Here is a 25,810-nt window from a genome sequence, read left to right as displayed (position 1 = left end):
AACCATGTTCCAAGCCCACCTGTGGCCCCAGACTCCTCCCCACTGTACAGACAGTGATGGACCAAGTGAGATGCTGAGAGCTGTTGAGCCATGAATGTGTTTAGCTGTACTGGTTGGAGAATTAACTTTAATCACATAGATGCATGTGCAATTATTTCATTGGGAGAAGCATCTACTTAGAATTTTGCATTTATGGATTTGGCAAGGCGTTCTGAGTGGAACCACTTGTTACAAGACATACCTGTCTCTCTTTTCCTCTTAATGTCCAATAGAATATCATGCATGACTTGAAGTCCCTTGCACCCTGTGAGTGATGGGGAAAATGCACAGCACAACCACATCACATCCTGCGTTTCATTAGGCATTAATGGGAAGGGGTGGGGTGGGGGAGGATGCAGAGTGGCGACAGCTTTGTGTCTCTTGTAACATCTAGGGGGGGATCTACACTACTGCTTTTAAAGCGCTTTAAAGCACTTTGAAAACGTTTTGAAACCTGTATATGCAGTGTGTCCTGGGCCCCAACAGTTGTCAAAACTGTTATAAAGCGCTTTAAAGCAGTAGTGTAGATCCCCCCTAGCTCTGCCCTCGTTTGGAGCACAAAAACTGAGAACTGCCTGTAAAGGTTAGCCTACAAAATAAAATAAATAAATAAAATCATTTCGCATGTAAAATGCAACAAGTAAAAGGAGTGTAGCCATTTTAAAGAACTTTATTTTCTCCCTGCCTCTAAAATCTCTTTTCAAGTTAGGGCCATTAAGCTGAACAAAAATGTTGCTGTTTCCCAGATACGCTGTGTACTCATTTAGTTTAAAAAATCACTTTGTTCTTCAAAGTGAAAGTTTCTAGGATGTTAATCTATAACGTGGATAAGCCTTGTGGGTTTTGGTTTTGTTTCTTTCTTTTTTTTAAAAAAGAAGAAAACACACACACAACTCAGAGCAGCTGATTTTGTACCATTTCAACAAACCTCCTTAACAGTATCCAGAAACTTGCATGGGTAGTGACTTAACATCAGTTATTCTAGTAAACACAAAAACTGATGAAGTAACACAATCGTGGATGCAGAGGAAATATTAAGAAGAATAAACATGAGGTATACAGACTTCTATTCACACTTTCACTTATTCTTATGTTGCATAGGCTGTAGTCCATTACAATATACATTACAAGATAATTTATTAGTATATAGCAACACAGATAATTGATTAGTATATTTTTTTTAACGGTGAGCTTCTACAACCTATAAGAGATTGTAATATTTTTTAAAGAGTGAGCTTCTACAGCCCAGGGCAATGGATCAGAGGACCTGTGACTTTCTACCCCTCAATTCTGATATTTCATGATTCAGGTTCCCCCACCACCACGCCATGTATTTCCAGTACATATGTGTTAATGTAACACAAATAAGGACAAAACATATCTGGTTGAATCTGATTATTTATTTATTTATTTATTTTATTACATTTTTATACCGCCCAATAGCCGAAGCTCTCTGGGCGGTTCACAAAAATTAAAAGATTAGGACTTAGTAGAGATTCACTCATGCTGGAGGAAGGGGGTGCTGAGATGTTCTTTGTGATGTCTCCTTCCCCACCCTCCTGTGAATCCTGAAAAGCTGTTCTGAAGGGCTGGGGACCCTCCTGGAGAGGTGATGGAGGAGACTGCAAGGAAAAAGTGGCAAAGATAACTTCCCTGCCTCTTCCTCCAGTGGGGAGTCTCCTCTAGATCAGGGGGGGGATCTACACTACTGCTTTAAGCGCTTTATAACAGTTTTGACAACTGTTGGGGCCCAGGACACACTGCATATACAGTTTTCAAAACGTTTTCAAAGTGCTTGAAAGCGCTTTAAAAGCAGTAGTGTAGATCCCCTCCCCCCAGTGTCTTCTGAGAATGGAAAAAAGGCATCAAGGCACATAGGCATAGAACTGATGGACCAATAGGACAATATAAAGTCAATATGTCTCTTCTTCAGTTCACACAATTTATTTATTTTAATTATTTACTACATTTCTATACCACCTACTAGCCGAAGCTCTCTGGGTGGTCCACAAAAGTTAAAACTCGAAAATACAACTTGATAAAATGGGGGGGGGGTGGAGGAAGAGGAGTGCCCAAGCTTGGCTTGCTGTGGCTTGTGCACCATGGTTTAGTGCAAGGGTAGGCAACTTCAGAGGGCCCAGGGGCCCATTTCCCACCCCAGAACATAGTGTAGGCTGCACCCTCTGCTGCCAAAGTCACCATCACCAAATCGCTGTTGAAAGCAGGTTTTTTTGTTTTTTTGCCACCACTGCACTACAGCAATTTGGTGGCAGTGACTCATCTACACAGGCGCTTTACCCTAGGATAGCTTTGGAGTGGTGGCAGGTGATCTACATGATGCAGCCACCACTCCAAAGAGTCTCTGCGGAACCTTTTAAAGAAAAGAAAAAATTAAAGGAGGTGTTAGAAGGCGGCAGACAGGGAGCTCTGGGCTCCACACTGTAAATAAATACATTTTAAAGAAAAGGGGGGTGGGAGGAGAGGAACGGAGCAGCCGGGAGTCGGCCGCCACTGCCAGGACGAGCACCAGGGAGGGGGGAGGAATGGGGCAGCCAGCTCTCCCCCCTCTGAGCTTGCTCTGACTGCCCCGTTCTTCTCCCCTCCTCCATTTTTATTTTTAATCTGTAGATGCGAACCTTTGCATCTACAGGTTAAAAATTAAAAAAAGTGGGGGGAGAGGCACGGGGCAACCAGAGCGAGCTGGGAGAGAAGAGAGCCAGCTGCCCCATTCCTCCCCTCTCCTTGGTCTTGCCAGCAGCGGTGGCAGCAACTCCGAATTGGTACTCTTTCCCATGCTGGGAAGGAGTGCCAATTTGGGAGCCTGGTGTCTCAGGCGCAGACCTGAGGCTGTCAAGACGGGGGCTTGAGTGGCAGCAAGGGCTGCCAAAAACACCAGGGGTATGAATGCAGCCCAGGGCCACGTACTGTCGATTCCAGGTTTAGCGTGATGTGTGAATGTGGCTTGGCTGAAATAAATCAGGTTCCGTTCGCTGTGATATTCAGAATGAGGTCCAGTATCTTATAATATTGAATGCTCCTAAAAATAAAGAGCGTTTAGCGAGATAGCGTGATATAATGGACACAGCATTACACTTGGATTGAGAAGCCCTGGATCTTAATCGCCACTCTCTATGGGGCCTCAGGCAAGTTGTTGACTCTCAACCTAACCTACCACGCGTAGTTTTTACAAGAGTAAAATGGATAGCCCCATCTCTGTCACTCCACACTCCTTGGAAGAATAGTGGATAAGTGTGTGTATATGTTTGCGTGACTGTGGTTAATAAACAAACTCTTCTTCAGGGCAGAAAGCAGGGAAATGTATAATGTTGCATCTTAAAAGAACTTGAATGAAGACATAAGATTAGGCTCTGCTTTGCATAATTTGCTTAATTGACCAAGAGTAACAGAAATATTATGAATCATGCCTGTAGTACTCTATATGCAAAATGCTTTGTAGTCATTATCACATCCATCTGCACAGAAGCATCCTACAAGTTTTTATCACTACTGTTCTTATTTTTTATAGACAGGGAATTAAGGATGAGAGAAGGTAACTTGCTTGAGGACAGTCACTGAGCTGAGATGCTTTTAAAAAAATGCAATAAGAGAGCCTTAAAGTACCCAGACACCTAATTATCCAATGCTCACTGTAATCCACATTCATTTTGTATCATCCATAGATCAATGTCACTATAATTCTGGAAAAGATGATAATTACATCCAGTTTTCCCATTATATAAAATGTTTTAAATATTCCACGGGGCATTTGGATATATGGGCTGGCACTGAAATAAAGGGTACAATACCAGTTTCATGGTGATATGAAGGCTGCAAAAAGGTCTGCATGCCACAGGGAAATTTGTTCATTAGTGCAAGTAATATTCTCAAATTGCCATGCAACCAATCAGAAAAAAAAGACAAACAGAAGTGGCTTGGTTTTTTTACATTTTGTACAACTGATCTTTAGAACTCAACACAACAGAATTCGATGATGACTAGCAATACTGATGGGTAAAGCACTCAACAAATCTTAATTTACTTGTAAAATAAGTTCCATTGATTTTAGAGACCTCCTTTACTTTAAAACAAACATGCTTCACGTGATCACTGCGTTAGGGTAGACACCTCGAAATGTTAGGCTGGTGGAAGCTGTAAGTCTCAAAGCACGCATAACTAGCGGAGTCAGGGTTATACAATATTATACGATAATAATTATATAAATGCAGTTAATGTGCATGGGGTTTTTTGTTAGGTAAATAGTAAATCCCATGCAGTTTGGGATGACTATGTGACTTTTGTTGGGACCACACAGGAAAGGTAGAAAGGGTTAAACTCACCCTTCAACCTCCCACAGCCTGTATGCTGCTCAGATTCCCCCATGGTTGCTACTTACTTGTTGTTGACTTGCACAGAGCCAGAATCTACCCTTGTTATCATAAATGTTTATTTTAAACCCATAAAACTGAATGTATCCGACCTCAGCCTGTTGAAGTAAAAGGGAGTCCTTGGGTTTACCGAGGTTGGGCAAGACTGGCCTACAAATCCCTATGGGAAACCCCAGCTCATTTCCGAAGCTCACACACCCAGTTCCAAAATGAAGAAACATAGAAGTGCTTCTTTAAGCCTTTTGCCTACTGTATATTACCGACCTGCTACAAGATGCAACAATGTTCAGAAAACTCCCTCAGGTCTCAACTTAATTATATTACCATAGCAAAGAGAACTGTTTAACCTGATGAAAGTTTCAACATGTCTGACCTTTAAGGTTTGTAACCACCTAAAAGGCAAGACCTACCTACTCAAGAGAGACCTCAATTTGGGGACATACTAAACCGAAGGACACCGAATGGCCATTGAAATGCATTGTGTCATTCCGAATGGCCATAGGAAATCATTGAAGGAGTTTAGGGATCATCTACAAATTAAAATATCTAAAGGAGTTAAACGTTTAGTTTCCATAGAAAACCACACAGAATCAAAATACAAACCAACAAAGTGGTTTTGGGGAACAATTCCTATGACCCCCAACACAGTGGTTTCTAGGGATCATCTCCAAACGTAAAAAGAAAACAGAATACAATAAAGAGAAGGTGACTGCCGTTCCATGCAATGCTTCATAGGCACCAGTTTTAAAAGACCAAAATAAGTGGAGGGGGGTTGCCAAAAACTGTCACAGATTATTTCCATGTTTACAAATGCCCCCCCCCCCCCCGTCACCCTCTCCTCACAATTGGCTTACATTTCAAAGTGGTCATAGGAATACATGGGAATGATACCACAAGCCCCTTAAGAATCAGATGAAGCTGAAAATGCTTACGGAGGTTGAAATTAGAAACCCAAGCATCCTAAGACTCTGTGCTTGATACATGTTGCATTGGACTTGCCCCCAACTTGCGCATAGCCATAATACGGGGTGTCATTCAGAATGGCCATAGGAAAGCATTAGGCTGTCACAAGCAGGCACGCAGAAAAGAGGGGGAGCCCCAAAACGCTCATGGAGATTTGAACTAACCCCCCCCCCCAAAAAAAAACCTAAGAGTTTCTACTGGAGACATGCTCCACCGGAAAGACCCCCACATTGCACATGGGCCCATAAGGTTCCATCAGAATGACCATAGGAAAGCACTGGACAGTCACGCAGCCCCAGAAATCAAGGGGAGCCCCGAAATTCTCATAGATGTTTGTAATGAGACCCTAAGCATCCTAAGAGTTTTTGCTGCAGGTGTGCTCCATTGCAATGGCACCTACGCTGCACGGGCACATGAGGTTTCCTCAGAATGGCCATAAGAAAACAATGGGCTTCTCTGGCAGCCCTCCCAAATCAGGGGGAGCCCCAAAATTCACGTAGAGGCTTGTAATGAGACCCTGAGCATCCTAAGAGTTTTTGCTGCAGACGTGCTCCATTGGAATGGCCCCTAAGCTGCGCACGGGCACATGATGTTTCCTAAGAATGGCCATAGGAAAACTCAGGGTGAGCCCCAAAATTCACGTAGAGGCTTGTAATAACACACTAAGCATGCTATGAGTTTTTGATGCAGGTGCTCTCCATTGCAATGGCACCTACGCTGCGCACGGGCACATGAGGTTTCTTCGGAATGGCCATAGGAAAACAATGGGCCAATCTGGAAGCTCCAGAAAATCAAGGGGAGCCCTGAAATTCTCATAGATGTTTGTAATGAGACCCTAAGCATCCTAAGAGTTTTTGCTGCAGGTGTGCTCCATTGCAATGGCCCCCAAGCTGCGCACGGGCACATGAGGTTTCTTCAGAATGGCCATAGGAAAACAATGGGCCTATCTAGGAGCCCCAGAAAATCAGGGGGAGCCCTGAAATTCTCGTAGAGGCTTGTAATGAGACCCTAAGCATCCTAAGAGTTTTTGCTGCAGTCGTGCTCCATTGGAATAGCCCCTAAGCTGCGTATGGCCACATGAGGTTTCTACAGAATGGCCATAGGAAAACAATGGGCTTCTCTGGCAGCCCTCCCAAATCAGGGGGAGCCCCAAAATTCTCGTAGAGGCTTGTAATGAGACCCGGAGCATCCTAAGAGTTTTTGCTGCACGCGTGCTCCATTGGAATGGCCCCTAAGCTGCGCATGACCACATGAGGTTTCTTCAGAATGGCCATAAGAAAACAATGGGCTTCTCTGGCAGCCCCAGAAACTCAGGGTGAGCCCCAAAATTCACGTAGAGGCTTGTAATAACACACTAAGCATGCTATGAGTTTTGATGCAGATGCTCTCCATTGCAATGGCACCTACGCTGCGCACGGGCACATGAGGTTTCTTCGGAATGGCCATAGGAAAACAATGGGCCAATCTGGAAGCTCCAGAAAATCAAGGGAAGCCCTGAAATTCTCATAGATGGTTGTAATGAGACCCTAAGCATCCTAAGAGTTTTTGCTGCAGGTGTGCTCCATTGCAATGGCCCCTAAGCTGCGCACGGCCACAAGAGGTTTCTTCAGAATGGCCATAGGAAAACAATGGGCCTATCTAGAAGCCCCAGAAAATCAGGGGGAGCCCCGAAATTCTCATAGACGTTTGTAATGAGACCCTAAGCATCCTAAGAGTTTTTGCTACAGACGTGCTTCATTGGAACGGCCCCTAAGCTGCGCACGGGCACATGAGGTTTCTTCAGATTGGCCATAGGAAAGCATGTGGTGCTATCTGGAAGCCCCAGAAAATCAGGGGGAGCCCCGAAATTCTCATAGATGTTTGTAATGAGACCCTACGCATCCTAAGAGTTTTTGCTGCAAACCTGCTCCATTGGAATGGCCCCTAAGCTGCGTTCGGCCTCATGAGGTTTCCTCAGAATGGCCATAAGAAAACAATGGGCTTCTCTGGCAACCCTCCCAAATCAGGGGGAGCCCCAAAATTCTCGTAGAGGCTTGTAATAACACACTAAGCCTGCTAAGAGTTTTTGCTGCAGGTGTGATCCATTGCAATGGCACCTACACTGCGCATGGGCACATGAGGTTACTTCAGAATGGCCATAGGAAAACAATGGGCCTATCTGGAAGCCCCAGAAAATCAGGGGGAGCCCCAAAATTCTCATAGATGTTTGTAATGAGACCCTGAGCATCCTAAGAGTTTTTAATGCAGGTGTGCTCCATTGGAATGGCCCCTAAGCTGCGCACGACCACATGAGGTTTCTTCAGAATGGCCATAAGAAAACAATGGGCTTCTCTGGCAGCCCCAGAAACTCAGGGTGAGCCCCAAAATTCACGTAGAGGCTTGTAATAACACACTAAGCATGCTATGAGTTTTTGATGCAGGTGCTCTCCATTGCAATGGCACCTACGCTGCGCACGGGCACATGAGGTTTCTTCGGAATGGCCATAGGAAAACAATGGGCCAATCTGGAAGCTCCAGAAAATCAAGGGGAGCCCTGAAATTCTCATAGACGTTTGTAATGAGACCCTGAGCATCCTAAGAGTTTTTGCTGCAGGTGTGCTCCATTGCAATGGCCCCTAAGCTGCACACGACCACGTGAGGTTTCTTCAGAATGGCCATAGGAAAACAATGGGCCTATCTAGAAGCCCCAGAAAATCAGGGGGAGCCCTGAAATTCTCGTAGAGGCTTGTAATGAGACCCTGAGCATCCTAAGAGTTTTTGCTGCAGACGTGCTCCATTGGAATGGCTCCTAAGCTGCGCACGGGCACATGAGGTTTCTTCAGAATGGCCATAGGAAAACAATGGGCCTATCTGGAAGCCCCAGAAAATCAGGGGGAGCCCCAAAATTCTCATAGATATTTCTAATGAGACCCTAAGCATACTAAGAGTTTTTGCTGCAGTCGTGCTCCATTGGAATGGCCCCTAAGCTGCGTATGGCCACATGAGGTTTCCTAAGAATGGCCATAGGAAAACAATGGGCTTCTCTGGCACCCTCCCAAATCAGGGGGAGCCCCAAAATTCTCGTAGAGGCTTGTAATGAGACCCTAAGCATCCTAAGAGTTTTTGCTGCACGCGTGCTCCATTGGAATGGCCCCTAAGCTGCGCACGGGCACATGAGGTTTCCTAAGAATGGCCATAGGAAAAGAATGGGCCTATTTGGAAGCCCCAGAAAATCAGGGGGAGCCCCGAAATTCTCATAGATGTTTGTAATGAGACCCTGAGCATCCTAACAGTTTTTAATGCAGGCGTGCTCCATTGCAATGGCCCCTAAGCTGCGCACGGGGCACCTGAGGTTTCCTAAGAATGGCCATAGGAAAACATGGCGCTATCTGGCAGCCCCAGAAAATCAGGGGGAGCCCCGAAATTCTCGTAGAGGCTTGTAATGAGACCCTAAGCATCCTAAGAGTTTTTGCTGCACGCGTGCTCCATTGGAATGGCCCCTACGCTGCGCACGGCCACATGAGGTTTCCTCAGAATGGCCATAAGAAAACAATGGGCTTCTCTGGCAGCCCCAGAAACTCAGGGTGAGCCCCAAAATTCATGTAGAGGCTTGTAATAATACACTAAGCATCCTAAGAGTTTTTGCTGCACGCGTGCTCCATTGGAATGGCCCCTACGCTGCGCACGGCCACATGAGGTTTCTTCAGAATGGCCATAGGAAAACAATGGGCCAATCTAGAAGCTCCAGAAAATCAGGGGGATCCCCGAAATTCTCATAGACATTTGTAATGAGACCCTAAGCATCCTAAGAGTTTTTGCTACAGACGTGCTCCATTGGAATGGCCCCTAAGCTGCGCACGGCCACATGAGGTTTCTTCAGAATGGCCATAGGAAAAGAATGGGCTTAGTGTGTTATTACAAGCCTATGGCCATTCTGAAGTAACCTCATGTGCCCGTGCGCAGTGTAGGTGCCATTGCAATGGAGCACACCTGCAGCAAAAACTCTTAGCAGGCTTAGTGTGTTATTACAAGCCTCTACGAGAATGTTGGGGCTCCCCTTGATTTTCTGAGGTTGCCAGAGAAGCCCATTAATTTCCTATGGCCATTCTGAAGAAACATCATGTGCCCGTGCTCAGCTTAGGGGCCATTCCAATGGAGCGCGACTGCAGCAAAAACTCTTAGGATGCTTAGGGTCTCATTACAAATGTCTATGAGAATTTCGGGGATCCCCCTGATTTTCTGGAGCTTCTAGATTGGCCCATTGTTTTCCTATGGCCATTCTGAAGAAACCTCATGTGCCTGTGCACAGCGTAGGGGCCATTGCAATGGAGAGCACCTGCATCAAAAACTCTTAGCATGCTTAGTGTGTTATTACAAGCGTCTACGAGAATTTTGGGGCTCCCCCTGATTTGGGAGGGCTGCCAGAGAAGCCCATTGTTTTCTTATGGCCATTCTGAGGAAACCTCATGTGCCCGTGCGCAGCTTAGGGGCCATTCCAATGGAGCACGTCTGCAGCAAAAAAAATTAGGATGCTTAGGGTCTCATTACAAACATCTATGAGAATTTCGGGGCTCCCCCTGATTTTCTGGGGCTTCCAGATAGCACCATGCTTTCCTATGGCCATTCTGAAGAAACCTCATGTGCCCGTGCGCAGCTTAGGGGCCATTGCAATGGAGCACACCTGCAGCAAAAACTCTTAGGATGCTCAGGGTCTCATTACAAGCCTCTATGAGAATTTCAGGGCTCACCCTGAGTTTCTGGGGCTGCCAGATAGCGCCATGCTTTCCTATGGCCATTCTGAAGAAACCTCATGTGCCCGTGCGCAGCTTAGGTGCCATTGCAATGGAGCACACCTGCAGCAAAAACTCTTAGCAGGCTTATTGTGTTATTACAAGCCTCTAAGAGAATTTTGGGGCTCCCCCTGATTTTCTGGGGTTGCCAGAGAAGCCCATTGTTTTCCTATGGCCATTCTGAAGAAACCTCATGTGCCCGTGCGCAGCTTAGGGGCCATTCCAATGGAGCACGTTTGAAGCAAAAACTCTTAGGATGCTTAAGGTCTCATTACAAACATCTATGAGAATTTTGGGGCTCCCCCTGATTTTCTGGGGCTGCCAGAGAAGCCCATTGTTTTCTTATGGCCATTCTGAGGAAACCACATGTGCCCATGCGCAGCGTAGGGGCCATTTCAATGGAGCACGGCTGCAGCAAAAACTCTTAGGGGCCATTGCAATGGAGCACATCTGCAGCAAAAACTCTTGGGGTGCTTAGGGTCTCATTACAAAAATCTATGAGAATTTCGGGGCTCCCCCTGATTTTCTGGGGCTGCCAGAAAGTGCAAGGCTTTCCTATGGCCATTCTGAAGAAACCTCATGTGCCCGTGCGCAGCTTGGGGGCCATTGCAATGGAGCACACCTGCAGCAAAAACTCTTAATATGCTCAGGGTCTCATTACAAGCCTCTACGAGAATTTTGGGGCTCCCCCTGATTTGGGAGGGCTGCCAGAGAAGCCCATTGTTTTCCTATGGCCATTCTGAAGACACCTCATGTGCCCGTGCGCAGCTTAGGGGCCATTCCAATGGAGCACGTCTGCAGCAAAAACTCTTAGGATGCTTAGGGTCTCATTACAAACATCTATGAGAATTTCAGGGCTCCCCCTGAGTTTCTGGGGCTGCCAGAAAGCGCCATGCTTTCCTATGGCCATTCTGAAGAAACCTCACGTGGCCGTGTGCAGCTTAGGGGCCATTCCAATGGAGCATGTCTGCAGCAAAAACTCTTAGGATGCTTAGGGTCTCATTACAAACATCTATGAGAATTTCAGGGCTCCCCCTGAGTTTCTGGGGCTGCCAGAAAGCGCCATGCTTTCCTATGGCCATTCTGAAGAAACCTCACGTGGTCGTGTGCAGCTTAGGGGCCATTCCAATGGAGCACGTCTGCAGCAAAAACTCTTAGGATGCTTAGGGTCTCATTACAAACATCTATGAGAATTTCAGGGCTCCCCCTGAGTTTCTGGGGCTGCCAGAAAGCGCCATGCTTTCCTATGGCCATTCTGAAGAAACGTCACGTGGTCGTGTGCAGCTTAGGGGCCATTCCAATGGAGCACGTCTGCAGCAAAAACTCTTAGGATGCTTAGGGTCTCATTACAAATGTCTATGAGAATTTTGGGGCTCCCCTTGATTTCTGGGGCTGCGTGACTGTCCAATTCTTTCCTATGGTCATTCTGATGGAACCTTATGGGCCCATGTGCAATGTGGGGGTCTTTCCGGTGGAGCATGTCTCCAGTAGAAACTCTTAGGTTTTTTGGGGGGGGGGGGTTAGTTCAAATCTCAATGAGCGTTTTGGGGCTCCTCCTCTTTTCTGCGTGCCTGCTTGTGACAGCCTAATGCTTTCCCATGGCCATTCTGAATGACACCCCGTATTATGGCTATGCGCAAGTTGGGGGCAAGTCCAATGCAACATGTATCAAGCACAGAGTCTTAGGATGCTTGGGTTTCTAATTTCAAGCTCCGTAAGCATTTTCAGCTTCATCTGATTCTTAAGGGGCTTGTGGTATCATTCCCATGTATTCCTATGACCACTTTGAAATGTAAGCCAGTTGTGAGGAGAGGGTGCAGGGGGGGGGGCATTTGTAAACATGGAAATAATCTGTGACAGTTTTTGGCAACCCCCCTCCACTTATTTTGGTCTTTTAAAACTGGTGCCTATGAAGCATTGCATGGAACGGCAGTCACCTTCTCTTTATTGTATTCTGTTTTCTTTTTATGTTTGGAGATGATCCCTAGAAACCACTGTGTTGGGGGTCATAGGAATTGTTCCCCAAAACTACTTTGTTGGTTTGTATTTTGATTCTGTGTGGTTTTCTATGAAAACTAAATGTTTAACTCCTTTAGATATTTTAATTTGTAGATGATCCCTAAACTCCTTCAATGATTTCCTATGGCCATTCGGAATGACACAATGCACTTCAATGGCCATTCGGTGTCCTTCGGTTTAGTATGTCCCCTCAATTTGGTTTTAAAGTCATTTGTACCATTTAAAAAAGGATATACTTTTATGATCTGTAGTTCGTGGGGGAGGAGGGAATTAGTTTCTGCTATATTTCACTCAGGCATCTCTCTCTCTCTCTCTCTCTCTCTCTCTCTCTCTCTCTCTCTCTCTCTCTCTCTCTCTCTGTATCTCCCCTTTTGAAGGAGAGGTCCTTGCAAAGGGAGCAAAGCTTTCAAGGAGGAAAGTGTGCAGGATGAAGCCTGGCATATATACACCGAGCACACAATATTTTGATACAGTGGCCCTATATAAAGCACACCAAAGCAGTTAGCACTATAGCAGGCAAGAAACAGGCTTCAAAATAAAACATGGCTGCTGCCTTGGTGAGGGGAACTTCAAATGTTGCTGTGTGTCATCACCTCCTAACAAGAGTGCTTCTAAGGATCCAGTCTGCCATGCCACCCCCACAACCTCCAAGATACTATAAGCAGTAAGGGCTCAAGCAGGCCAAATCATACCCATGCTTCTGTTCTAACTGATACTCAACACCCTGTGATGACTGGAAGCCACTGAGCATGCTCATTTGACATTGGGCTGTTTTGTTTTTTGGCGGGGCAGGGGGAAGGGTCACCTTTGGGGTTTAAACATGTTTTGTACATCTGCATACCTCAGGGTTCACCTGACTCCAGAGCCTGCCAACACCTCCCTCTTGTTTCTTAGTGGCCTCATTTTGGCTCCAGTCCTGCTGCCACTCAACAGCCTGAGTCTGCTATTAGACGGAATGGTTATAACTACATTAGGAAAGTTTTGGTGGAAGTGAGAGAAGACATATCTAGTATTCCTCATGAGTGCTACATGTCTAACCACAACATGATAAAGTAAAACCATTTGCCATGTTTTCCCTGAAAACTATGAGGAAAATAATATTATAGGTTGCAGGCTGAAGACTGATCTCTTCCGGCAGACCTATCCAGTGGAATTTTAAGAAGTTTTTAAAATGTTTTTAGGATGTTTTTAACAATGTATATTATGTTTTAATTGATTATGTATTTTATCATTTATTGTTGTTCCCCGCCTCAATCAAAATGGAGAGGTGGGCAAGAAATAAATTTATTATCATCATCATCATCATCATCATCATCCCTACAAGATGAAATGCTGCATTGTTTGAAAATTTATTGCTCACGTGTGCATATGACACTTGCATACATTAATTTTTCAACAAATGTTTAAATATGTAGCCCAGTCCCATTGATTGAAGTTGCCATGGGACACTTTAACCTCAATTGAACCAAAGAACTCTTTGAATGGGACATACTTTCCCAGTTTTTCAGAGGATCTGTTTTGGCTAGGGGGATAACACTATAACAAAAGACATGGGATTACAAAGAACCAGAATTTGGGTAATAGGATTTGTAATCTACATGAAAATTAATTCACATTTTCGGAGAACTGGGAAGCTCCCTTTAACCAGCTATACATTTATCATCAAGTCTTTAGAAAATGGTGCCACAATCAAAGCAAAGACAGAAAGAAAATGGCACAAGAACTGAAAGACACAGAATTGCTACCAGATGCAACATAAAAGAAAAGATTAAGAAGGAAAGGAAAAGGAACATGTTTTTATTTTAAAAATTACTCTCATTTTGCAAATGAATTTAAAGTATTTTAGACTGTCCTTGACCTTCATGGATACCATCCTTTCTTCCATGTCAAATAGAAACAAGCGAGTCTCCAAAGCAAGAACAACCCAACTGAATGGCAACCATTTTCTTCACAGTTTAGATATGTGAGAACTCATTTATCTGGACATAAAGGTTGGTTGGCTTCATACAATATGGCTGCCATGTGGCATTTTCTTGAAACAGTTCTATGTGCTGGGTCATTTTATGTGTACTGTCCTACCACATGGAGCAAATATCATATGGGGCTCACCATGAATAATCTAGCTAATGTTTACTGTTTTTCTTATTTTAAAGAACTAACAAGAGTTCTATTGCTAGAGCAGTGCAGCTTTCTGCAAGTGTGTACACACACTCTGGCATGCATGTTAAAATGTTCAGCCTCAAAAGTAACGTGCTGTAAAATTACAACATGGTGGGAAATTATGTCAGTGGTCATCAGTGATGACAAATCAAATTTGTGGACAAATTCACGAAGGGTAAATCTATCAATGGCTACAAATCTGAGATGGCCATATGCTACCTACAGTATCAGAGGCATAAGTTTATGGACACCAGTTGCTGGGGAACTTGACAGGAGGGTGCTGCTGCACTCTTGTCCTGCTTGTGGGTTTCCTGTGAGCAGCTGGTTGGGCGTTATGTGAACACAATGCTGGACTAGACTGACTTTTGGTCTGATCCAGCGGGGCTCTTATGTTCTTAAGTTACGCCTCTGCCATGAATTCAGTAGGTGGCCTTAGGCAAGGCCCTCTCTGTCAGCCTCAGCACTCCATCTTCAAAATGGGGATACATAAACTTTAAAGCATCATTTTAAGGGTCACAATTAGAAGTACTTCAAACACATGAAAGCACATGAAATATTATTAAATATTATTGTGGGCCTTTGTGTCACATAGCAATCAAACTTAAAGTGACACCTTCAGTGGCACCATTTTGCCCCAAACAGGGGGATATTCCTTGGGTTCCCTCAGTAATGCATCTAAGTGGTGAATTGTTAAAAACAATTAATTAAGTCTATATTCTAGGTATGCATGCACAAGCAAAAACCACTTCTCCTCCTTTTTGACCTAAAGTGACTATTTAACCTTAACATTAACCATTAGTTAAATATTAAGAGGGAAGGGGGTTGGGGGAGAAATCACAATAAATGCACTCCAATTACACTGGGGCATTTTTGTTGTTTGCTTTACACCATTTAATATCAGATATATCCCAAGAGAAGATTTTATCATTGCTTGAAATCTTGGCCTGTCCCTACTAAATATCTTTGTCCCTCAAAATCGTAAAGGCTACTTTGCTACCCTACTTAAGTATAAAATCCCCCCCTCCAGTGATTAAAAATATAATGCAATTTTAATGCTGGGAAAAATACAATACCCCTAAAGATGTTTAGATGTTAGCTAACAAATGAGCAATATTTGTGGCTTAATAAATGGATAACCTGGTAACACCTCCAACAAAGCTTACTTCCAAGTAAGAAAGCTTATTATAATGCTCAGGTTGCAATCCTCACTGTACTTACTGGGGAGGAAGACATGTAGAACTCAGTGGGACTCTGGAGTAAAACACATTGTGGGCTGTGCAGTCAGTCTCTTTAACTTGAATGTCCTTGATCTTACCAATGGTATTATTATAACTGAAGTACTCTTTGGTAGTTTAGCAGAATAGGATCCATGACAGTTTGAAAAGGCACTCCATGGGGGATGGGATATAAAGGGGGGCAGAGAGGAAGGATTACAGAATTAATTCCAGCCTATTACATATGTTTACAGGAAACCCCGACAAAAAAGAATAAGCTCTTTGCTAACATGCAGATTCTCTACAATAGTGCACAGTCATCTCATTTCACAATAAGAAGGGAAGGTGAGAATCCATTTAGATGTTTAATTCAATACCAGTACCACTGCTAGAAAATATAATAAATAAATAAAACCCAGGGTAACATGGAGGGTTGTATTTTGAGTATGTGTTGCGTGTGAATAGTGTACATAGGAAGGCAACACTATTGATCAGCAAGCTATTCCAGTACCCATTTTACTTGCTGGTGCTTACTTCATCCCTTCTGATAGTTTGGATATGTTCTTATTGGAATCCACAAAGCTTCCCAGCCAATAGTGCCAGAGCCCTTCTCTCACCAGGCTGCCATCTAAAGCTCTTGCAGGAGAGCTGGGCAGGCTTCACATTACTGAAAAGGCTGGTGCATTGCCAGTAATCATATGATTGGCAGTATAGGTCAATCCCTTTCTATAGTACCTGAGGGAGGATTACCCAATCATATGTGGGCACACACACCTAGCTGGATGCTAAGGCACTTACCAGGGTTGAATCATCCTTATCAACCAGCCTGTCTGGGTTTCCTCTTCCAGCTCCTGCAAATCACCTGTATTGTAGGGCTGTTAGAAGATCAGGTAGAGGGCTTCCTCCTTGGACCACTGCATTGAAGGATTATCCCATATGTTTTTGCTTAATGAATCTTGGCTGGGCATCAGGTTCAGTTTCCTCTCTTCCCAACTTACATGCCAATTATCAGTCCTGCTTCCCCCTTTCTTCCATCTTGGAACTCTCCAAGTTTGGTTCAGTTGGGCACGTTTAGAGTTCACACACACACTTATTCGATAAATTAAAACCAATGGTGCGGCAATCACTAGGAAGCAACCTTTCTAGAAATAATGGGAACATGTTTGGACTTAAAAGCTTATTTCTCTGCAAATCTACAGAGTGTGCAGGATCATTTAAGCTCTGAACCAAATCTTTCCAGCCCTGGCTAAGTACCTTAACATAAAGTCAACACACAAAACTAGTCAGTTTGAAAACAGGATATAGGAAATAAGACATTAGCAATAAAAATGTGGAAGGTGTGATGTCACAAGCAGATACACCAACAAGGTTGCTGAATATCAAGAAGCCAATAGTTTCAAACTCCTGTATTTTACTATAACTCCTGTATTTAACTATAGGGTGTTATCATACCATCTATAATATTTTATTCATTATTAAATTGATATGTCTTTCCTCCAAGCAGCTCAAGTTAGCATACATGGGGCCTGTTCAGAAGATACCTTAAACCCTGCTGGTTAAGGCTTTTGGTTAAGCAGCAGGGTTTAAGGTGCTGTGTGCTAACCCCAGTTGGACCGTCTGCAGCAGGTTTAGCAGCTCTAACTGTGGCTTAAAGTGTTGTGTGACAGCACAGCTTGTGGTTAGTGCTAACTCCAGAGAACCACAGCTAAGCTAACCACAGAGCCTGAAGTGTCATCTGAACAGGGCCATGGTTGTCTCCCCTCAGCCCCCAGGAACACCCTTGTTGAGATAGTTAGATTGAGTGGACCAAGGATCGAGCTTCCTGACTGAGTAGGGATTTGAATCCAGATCACTACAATCTTAGTCTGACACTTCAATCACAACACCACATTGGCTTCACAATATAGCTAGACAACATTCAATGTGCATAATATGTTTGTGTGAGCCTCTCTGGATGTTTATTTTGAGGTCATAATCTAATCTGAATGGGCTTGTGTTACTCTTGAAAGTGGCATGGAAACAGCCTTACAAGGCCCTCTGTAATAGAGGACATCATGCAGGTAACCTCTTGGTTGATCTTGGTGCAGCTATTCCAAGATCCACAGGTAGCTAAGGGCTAACTGAAAGGCTTCTGGGATGTATTTAGGGCATAGAATTTAGAAGGACACTTTGCAGGTATAGATTACTATTATTATTATTATTATTTATTTATTTATATAGCACCATCTATATATTATTTATTTATATAGCACCATCTATTTATACTAGCACAGTTTCAATCCCTTGTGCCAGGAAGATATATTCTGCACTTGATGTCTGTAAATGTTCAAATACGGTACATCCTATCAGGTAGAATAAGAACTGCAATGTCTTTGGTGTCATGGAAATACTTAAATAGTTTAGCAGCAACTGAATCACTGGTGTGCAAGTGTTTGTGTATGGCTTTTGGGGGGGGGGCAGAATCAAAATCAAATCCAGATTAACATAAATACAAAATAATTCAAAAGCACATGGTTAAAACCCATTTACAAGCTACATGTTACCTGACGATTTTACTTCTTATCCTTTGGGTAGCTATAATGAAAATTCCAACTGATGGAACAGAGAAATTGATTTTAATTCTGATGACTACAGTTTAGATGTTTCACTAATTGGTAATCCATTTCCCACTTGGTGACTTGTAATAAGGACAAATCAATATATGCATTTTCTAGTGCATCTTAAATCACTAAGGCATTTCCTTTGTACTACAGAAAGCATTCTGGTCCATCAACCTATTTCTCTGTTTTTATTTATGTAAAACAGAAGTCATTGTTTCTTTTACAACAAAATCCTGTCTACTCAGAAGTTTCATTGAGTTCAGTGGGACTTAGTCCTAAGCAGGTGTGTAGAATTAAGTACACAAGAATCACCATGCTGGATCTGACCAAGAGTCCATCTAGTTTAGCATTCTGTTCACATAGTAGCTAACCAACTGCTCATAGGGAACCTGCACGTGGGACACAAGTGCAATAGCTCCCTCGTGCCCATGGTCCCCAGCAACTGGTATACAGAGGCAGGATTAGTAGTCACTGAACTGTAGGCTTACACTGTTAGGCTGCAGTGCTAAAGACGTTTACTTCTGATTACATGTACATGACATGATGCTTTTAGTTTGCAGTTCTAAAAAGCTGTTAAATATGTTGTATTTCAAATTATCTTTAAAACAAGTTTAAGAAACAGAGTGATGAGACCAATTCAATATAGCCATATACATCTGTATGCTCAAATTGCTCAAAGTTTTCAGCTAGCCTCCACTTCTTCTGTTTATACATTGTAGTATAAGCCTCAGATACTTCCTGAAAGCCATTATGACATATCTGCAATTTACTTTTGATCATCTACAAAGAACTACATTTTTATATAGATATATGAAGGACAAAGTTCTTGGTAAGACCAGTGTGGTATAGTGGTTAGAATGTTGGACTAGGACTCAGGAGATCTGGGTTCTAGTCCCAACTTGGCCAAGAAGCTCACTGCGTGACTTTGGGCCAGACACTGACTCTCAACCTAACCTACCTCACAGGGTTGTTGTGGGAATAAAATGGAGAAGCAGACAACTATGTAAATGGCCTTGGGTTCCTTGCAAGAGGAAAAACAGTCAGATAATAATAATAGCAATATATTATTATTATTAATATTATTATCGACAACAGCAACAACATACGTAAATAACTAAACATGCAATAAAAATTAAATGACACAGTCAATTTCAAATAGTTGCTCCACAGATTTTAAACCATTTTTCTGCAGCTAGCACAAACATGAAATAGTGTCTGGTTTAAGTAGGTAGTAATGGGCTTAAATCCTGTTCAGGTTCAGTTCTTAAAAGGAACCTGTCTCTGCTCTGACCAATGCTGCTGGTGGGGCAGATCTTAATACAAGGAGCAATTTTTAAAGGCTGACTTCATGTATTATGTGGAAGTGGTGAAGCAGGAAATGCAAGTGATGTTTCCACAACTCCTCTGCATTTTTCAATCAAAGTATGCATTTGTGTAGCTGTGGCTGTGCTTCCATAAGTCAGGTTTCTGCCCCCCCTCCATAAATCAGTACAAATTTGAATTTTGCTCTACCAGGCAGGTTTAGTATTTTTAAAAAGTAAAATTTCCACAGTATCTTCTCATCCCAGCCCCTTTTTAAATCAGGACAATGCCCCTGTGTTTTTAATAGTTGTGCGAAAAAGTGTGAAAAAGTGAGTTTTAGGAGGTATAGAATCTTACTTAAGTTACTATACTGGTTTTCTTATTTCTCATAAAATAAACTCCCATGTACTTACATACATTTACAGCCCAATCCTAAGCACTTTACTTGGAAGCAATTCCCAGTGCGCTGAATGGGGCTTGCTCCTTTCCTTTAGGAGATAAGCATTATTTTCTGTTTTTTTAAAAATTATTGCCAGTATACCAAGACTTACTAGGTTCCCATAGAGCCATAGTTCTGAGGTAGAGCACCTGCTTCGCATACAGAAGGTCTCAGCTTTGATCCCCAACAACTCCAGCAGGGCTAGAAAAATTCTGGCCCAAAACCCTGGAGAGCCGCTGCCAGTCAGTGTCAACATTACTGGCCTAGATGGATCAAGGGTCTGATTTGGTATAAGACAGTTCCTATCAGCCTTCCCCAAGCAGGCAACCTTTAGATGTGTTAGACTACAACTCCCATCAGCCCCAGCCAACATAGCCATTGCACTAGGATGGGGAAGGCTGTTGAGGATCATAATGTGGCTGGTTTTGGTTGTGCTTATTTTCAAGCCTACAAAGAGATTGCATCATCCGGTCTTTTCATGGCGTGAATTTTGGCCTGGTGCTACAATCCATTCAGGAATGGACCAAAGAAGCAAGTCCTGCCACGCACTCTTTCTTGTTAAAAAGGCTCAGATAAAATAATGTTGAACATAAGTGGGAGCAGCTGAATAAGCTATACAAAGTTTTAACAGTCCTCCATTGTCAAGTTAGCAGAGTTCTTCTGTAGTTTTCATCTCTCAATTGAATCAATAACCTGAGATCAATTAAACTATCAGTTGCATTCTATCTGCTGCAATTTTCCTTAATCTAAATAATTGAACACAAAACAATCAAGGCACAAGTAACCTTGTCTGTAACCAACTTCTTCAGGGCTGGGGAACCTGAGGGTCCTCCAGATGTTGTTGGATTGCAGCCCCCATCGGCCCCAGACAGGATGGCCAATGGTCAGGGATTATGGGAGTTGTTGTCCAGCAGCATATGAATGTACACAGGTCCCCAACCCCAACACAGCCACAGAGCACACTGCTGTTTCCTGGATCAGGCCCAGTATCTTTATGAGCCGAGCAATTTGATCTTGCTTTCATTTCACATGGACCCACAACGGCAAGTTCTATTTCAGATTCTATTTTGTTTCCAACTCCTATTATTTAATTATTCTTGAGGGATGGGGAGGGGTCTTACCTTCTCAGAAAGCGTTAAATTGTCTAGTTATTCTCGCCTCAACCTGCTAGAAATATAGGCTGTTATTTTCATTCACAGACATCCCCCATTGTTCTTATAACTCACACTGGTAATTTTCTTTCTTTGTCTGAATAAGTTTCTTTATTAATAACAGCATTTAGTTAGTTTCATGGTGAAACTTACTAAGATCCTTGTTGGAAAGGAACAATGTATGAAATCTTTATTATGTTTTTTTTTTAAGAAGCTTATTAGTTTGTTTATTTACAGTGACCTTTCAAAAATGATTATCATAGAGCTGGGGAGGGTGCAGAAAAGGACAACCAGAGTGATAAGAACATAAGAAGAGTCCTGCTGAACCAGACTACAGGCCTTTCTCATCCAGCATTCTTTTCCCAGGGGCAAACCAGATGCCCACGGGAAGCCCACAAGCGAGACATGACTACAACACCCCTGTCCCACTCATGTTTCCCAGCAAGTGGTATACATGATCAGAGCGCTGGAGCCCATTCCCTAGGAAGGCTAGTGTGTTTTGAGTTTGAGTTTGGTGGGGTGTGTGTGACTGGGGGGCATGATAGAAGTTGTGCATGGAGATAAAATTTCAATTTTCTCCTTTTTCATAACACTAGAACGCAGGCTCTGCTGTCTGGCTTCATTTTGCCAGACAATATTCCTCTGGCCGTGTGTGTGTGGGGTGTGTGTGTGTGTGTGGAATTGCTGGGGTGGTGGTGGGGGGACAAGGCCCTTCATGCCCTTCTTATGGGCTTCCTGAAGGCCTCTGGCAAGAAACAAGATGCTAAACTAGATGGACCTTGGTTCTGATCCAGGAGGGTCTTCTCTTCAGCCTGAGAAGCACATGGCTTCCATCTGTTCATTTTCTTTCTATGGGAGCCCACCTTAGATACATTTGCTCCCACCCATGTTTTGTACCATTTCCTCGAAACTACCTAAAACCCTACAGCTTGTTTCTTCCTTCATACCTTTCAACGTGTTGTTTTAGCTCAAAACATTGCTAAGCAGATATACAGCTCTTTCCAACATCAGCTGTCTATTTATAACTGCAAGATCAGGCAATGCCGACTGTATGCTCAACTGAACCCAAACAAATATATAGACCAAATGGAAAGCCATTGTTTTCTGACTTGCAACAAATGAAGAGAATATGAAAGAGAAGTGTACACAGTATTGTAGCCAAACGGCAAGATTTCTTTTAGCCTTTAGCTACAATACATTACTTCCAATACTATTAGAAGTAAGCTTCATCAAGATCAGTGCAAGTAAAAAGAATAACTATTTGATTGTTACATGACGAGTTTATAAGGAGCAAAATGACAAAAAGCAGGAGAGAAAATATCTTATAAAACTGATCTTTCCCTTTACTACAGAAAAAAAGTAACTCAAAACCTAACCTGCAGCCACCTTCCGGCAGTGCAGATACTCCAGACACGCAAACCCCAAATGCATCTACATAGAATCAAGTCCCTTTGATGTTTACAGACCCTACTTTCAAGTGAGTGGGCATGGGACCACAGCCTGATGCCTACATTGTAACAATAATTTGAGGGGATATACACAAACACATATCATCGCCATGTGCTAAGATAGTTTCACAGTACACTCAAAGCATCACCATTTTTTTAAACAAGCGACTGGCTTATTCGTTTGACTTTTTCTCTATACAATTTTTTGCTGTTCCTACATCTTAATAGGAAAACATTAATTTTCAGTCTGTTCAAAAGAGAACAAAAGAGAAGTTTTAATTGCAGGGACTCAGTGGTAACCTTTCAATCACTCCTACCCATAGAAGAGTTTCAAAACACAATTATAGATAACATATAAGGATTGTAATCGGGCAGCTGTTTCCTACATTTGTACCGGCATCAATCCAGTTCAAGGTTTTCAATGGTTAGTTATCATAGACTCCCACCCTTGCCAGCATGAAGAAAATGTAGCTTTGATAAGTTTTCTTTAAAACAAATTTCTTACAGAGTATGCATAGTATTAAAGTGAAGTATTTCTACACCAAGTGCCTGTATTCATTAATCTTACTTTTCAAAGTTGACTAAAAGACTATTTCTGGGCGCCTGCATGAACAAATTAGGTCCATCAGTATGAAAATTCCTTTCCAACAAAAGGTTTGCCTTCTCGAAATAATCTGAAAATCAATATTATTGTTCAAAGGGAATGGGGGAAAGAGAAGTGAAGAATAAGGCGGCAAATCCTAAGCACACATACGAGGGCGTATGTCCCATCCAATTCAGTGGGATTTACTTCTGAATGAACATGCTTAAGAATTAAACTGTAAGGCCCATGAATCCAGCCTCCATACCCATGCTTGCCTGAATGAGAACAAATCTTTAACACTCCAACGCTACTTGTATTTTCAAGGAAGTAAGCAAGTCCCATTAACTTTAAGACACACATTTCTAGTCTTAATAGAAAGAAAAAGCCTGAACCTGCCAGGTGCAACCAAAACGGGCATATTCAAGAAATAGATTATCATGTTCAATTAGGCCATTCCAGTTGTGTTGCTTTTAAACATATTTTATCCTTTCCTATTATTCTTTAATAAATCCCCATACCACCTACAGCCCCTATGCCCTCCCAAATCTACTTTGGAGGGCCAGGGCACCATCCAGAACAGTGTGTGAAGTGATGCTGTGTGCTGCCAGGGAAGGAAGAATCAACGAAAAATTGTCACTCCACCCCCTTTCTCCCTCCCTTGGACAGGAAGGCTCTGCTAGGCCCCAGCTCCCTCTGGCCATGGAAAGAGCCCTTCTATTTGCAGAAGGTCAACTCTCAATCCAACTCATAATCTTAAAGATACGGGAACTGAGGGAGAAGCATATGTACTAGGATGACTACTCTTGCAGTCTAATGAAAGTATAACAATTTGAAACGTTCGAAAAAGCTATGAAACAAACTCACCAGAGGTGACATAGATCCATTTGGCAGGTAAGGGTCAGATAGCATGAGGAAGGGGTACCCAGAGTAAGCAGATCCTTTGTACATTCCTGGGTCCTGATGTTTTAACCCTGCAAAAAGAAAAGTTGAACATTAGGGTCTTCCAATTTCCAGTCCGTTGCATTCATGATTGCTTCACAAGGGGTGCATCGCTTTATCCTTATGGATCTGCATGTTTAAAATGACAACACTGTTTTTGTCATGTGCATCTTTTTTGTCTGACCACTTCTCCATCTGAAACTAATTTCTCAGTCACTAGTACACATCAACCCAAAGTCCTGACTTGTTTGGTGATAACGATGGAGCCTCAAACAATGTAGCCACAAATAATATAAATAAAAGGAATGCGGTTTGGTATCAAAGTTTTTTGTGTGTATGTTGTTGCTGTTTTTACCCGTCCACTCTTCTTGATCTGGCACTACAGCGCTCTGTTTCTTCGAGCTCTCAGCTGAGGAGAGAAAAGTGTGTGCTCTCCACAATCTGTCACTGAGTGCTGCTCCAGGTATTTGTACACAGCCTGCCCCTCCTCCTGGGGTTCCCAGTTGGGTCTCCCACACAGGTACTCCAGGCCCAGAGCCCATCAGCTTCAGAGACACAACCACATCAGGAGCAGCTGGAACAACCTCCAGTCTCTCTTGCGTTTTCTCCATCTCCGTGCAAAACATCCTATTAATCACCTTTCGAATTATGAAGCATTGGGGGAGGCGGGGTGGAGAAGGGAGGAGATAAGCTTATACTTATTGGATTTCAATCGCCTGGGCTGTCCTACCTCAGTAGAGAAGGGCTTCCCCTAGCAAATCAAAGTCCCTCTTCCTTGGGTGCGTGCATGTGTGTGTGGCTGTGTTGTCGGCTTTGATTTAGCAGAAAGACACTGAAGTTTTCTCCAGGACTACCACCACTGTCAACTTCAACCCTCCCCCCAACCCGCTCCATAGCAATCATCTCTCCAGTTTAGCACGAAAAAAAAGGGGTGGGCGGCAAACAGAGGGGGGGGGGGAGGGTTGGAAGAAGAAAGGAAGAATGAATGGATTCCGAAACTGACCATCCTCCATGTGATCCGGGAGTTTCTCTTGATAGACCCTTTGAGGATCTTGCAGGCGCCGGATTGCCTGTGCAGAAGGCGAAAAAGAGAGAAGGGAGATCAGGCTTGCATTTTTTAAAAGTTTTAACACATCCTCAGCATAACCGGGGAAATGGACTAGAGGAGGCGGAGGAGGAGGCGAGCCAGTCCTTTGTAATGTGTGTGCATGTGTTGGGTGGGTGGGTGGGTAGGGGGGGGGTCGGCCTCTCTCACCTCGGAATGGGCTCCTGGAGCTGCCACTGTTGCCGCCGCGTTAGAAGTCTGGTTGCCGCCGCCGCCGCCGCTAGTGGTGCTTTCGGACTCGTTCACTAGGGATGACTTGAGGTCAGCCAGATCTCCCTCGGTGAAGACGTTGGCTTGGATCTTCTCCTCTTGCTCGCCTTCGTCCTTAAAGGCGATCATTTCGTCGTTGGCTCCCAAGTCGTCGCCTCCGCCGCTGTTGAGCTGGGGCATTTTCTTCCTGGAGCCACGCGAGGAGCGAGCGAAGTTCTGCGTTGGCGCGAGGAAGGAGTGCAGGGATTTAAAAAGAAAAAGAAAGAAAGAGGAGGAAGGGGGTGGGGGAGGAAAGGAGGGAAAGGTTGGGCGATCTGGCTACCGGTCTCTCCGCACCACGAGGAGATGGAACCCCTTTTGGCGTCCGCTTCGGAATGGAGCAGGAGTTGGCTCGCAACCCAAAGGGAGGAAAAGACAATCGGAGGGATCAAGGCAGCAATCCACCCCCCTTCTCTCTCTCTCTCTCTCTCTCTCCCCTTCCCTC

At 43.6% G+C, this 25,810-nt stretch overlaps 1 protein-coding gene across 4 annotated transcripts in view; it reads right to left on the bottom strand.

The window, feature by feature from the left end:
- Positions 1 to 25,538, bottom strand: part of TCF7 (transcription factor 7) — a 157,902-nt gene extending 132,364 nt beyond the window's left edge. For all 4 annotated transcript variants that reach the window (XM_063120740.1, XM_063120742.1, XM_063120741.1 and 1 more), the window contains exons 1-3: positions 25,267 to 25,538; positions 25,015 to 25,081; positions 23,937 to 24,043 (exon numbers count right to left, since the gene is read on the bottom strand). In XM_063120740.1, coding sequence (XP_062976810.1) covers positions 23,937 to 24,043; positions 25,015 to 25,081; positions 25,267 to 25,506 — 414 coding nt within the window. In that variant the 5' untranslated portion in view covers positions 25,507 to 25,538. The remainder of the gene's footprint in view (positions 1 to 23,936; positions 24,044 to 25,014; positions 25,082 to 25,266) is intronic.
- Positions 25,539 to 25,810: the final 272 nt, after the last annotated feature.

The sequence above is a fragment of the Elgaria multicarinata genome, chromosome 3, assembly GCF_023053635.1.
Source record: "Elgaria multicarinata webbii isolate HBS135686 ecotype San Diego chromosome 3, rElgMul1.1.pri, whole genome shotgun sequence".
In the NCBI taxonomy this organism is placed as follows: Eukaryota; Metazoa; Chordata; class Lepidosauria; order Squamata; family Anguidae; genus Elgaria; species Elgaria multicarinata.
The sequence above is the reverse complement of the archived record's forward strand: the minus strand, read 5'-3'. Positions and strand labels throughout refer to the sequence as shown.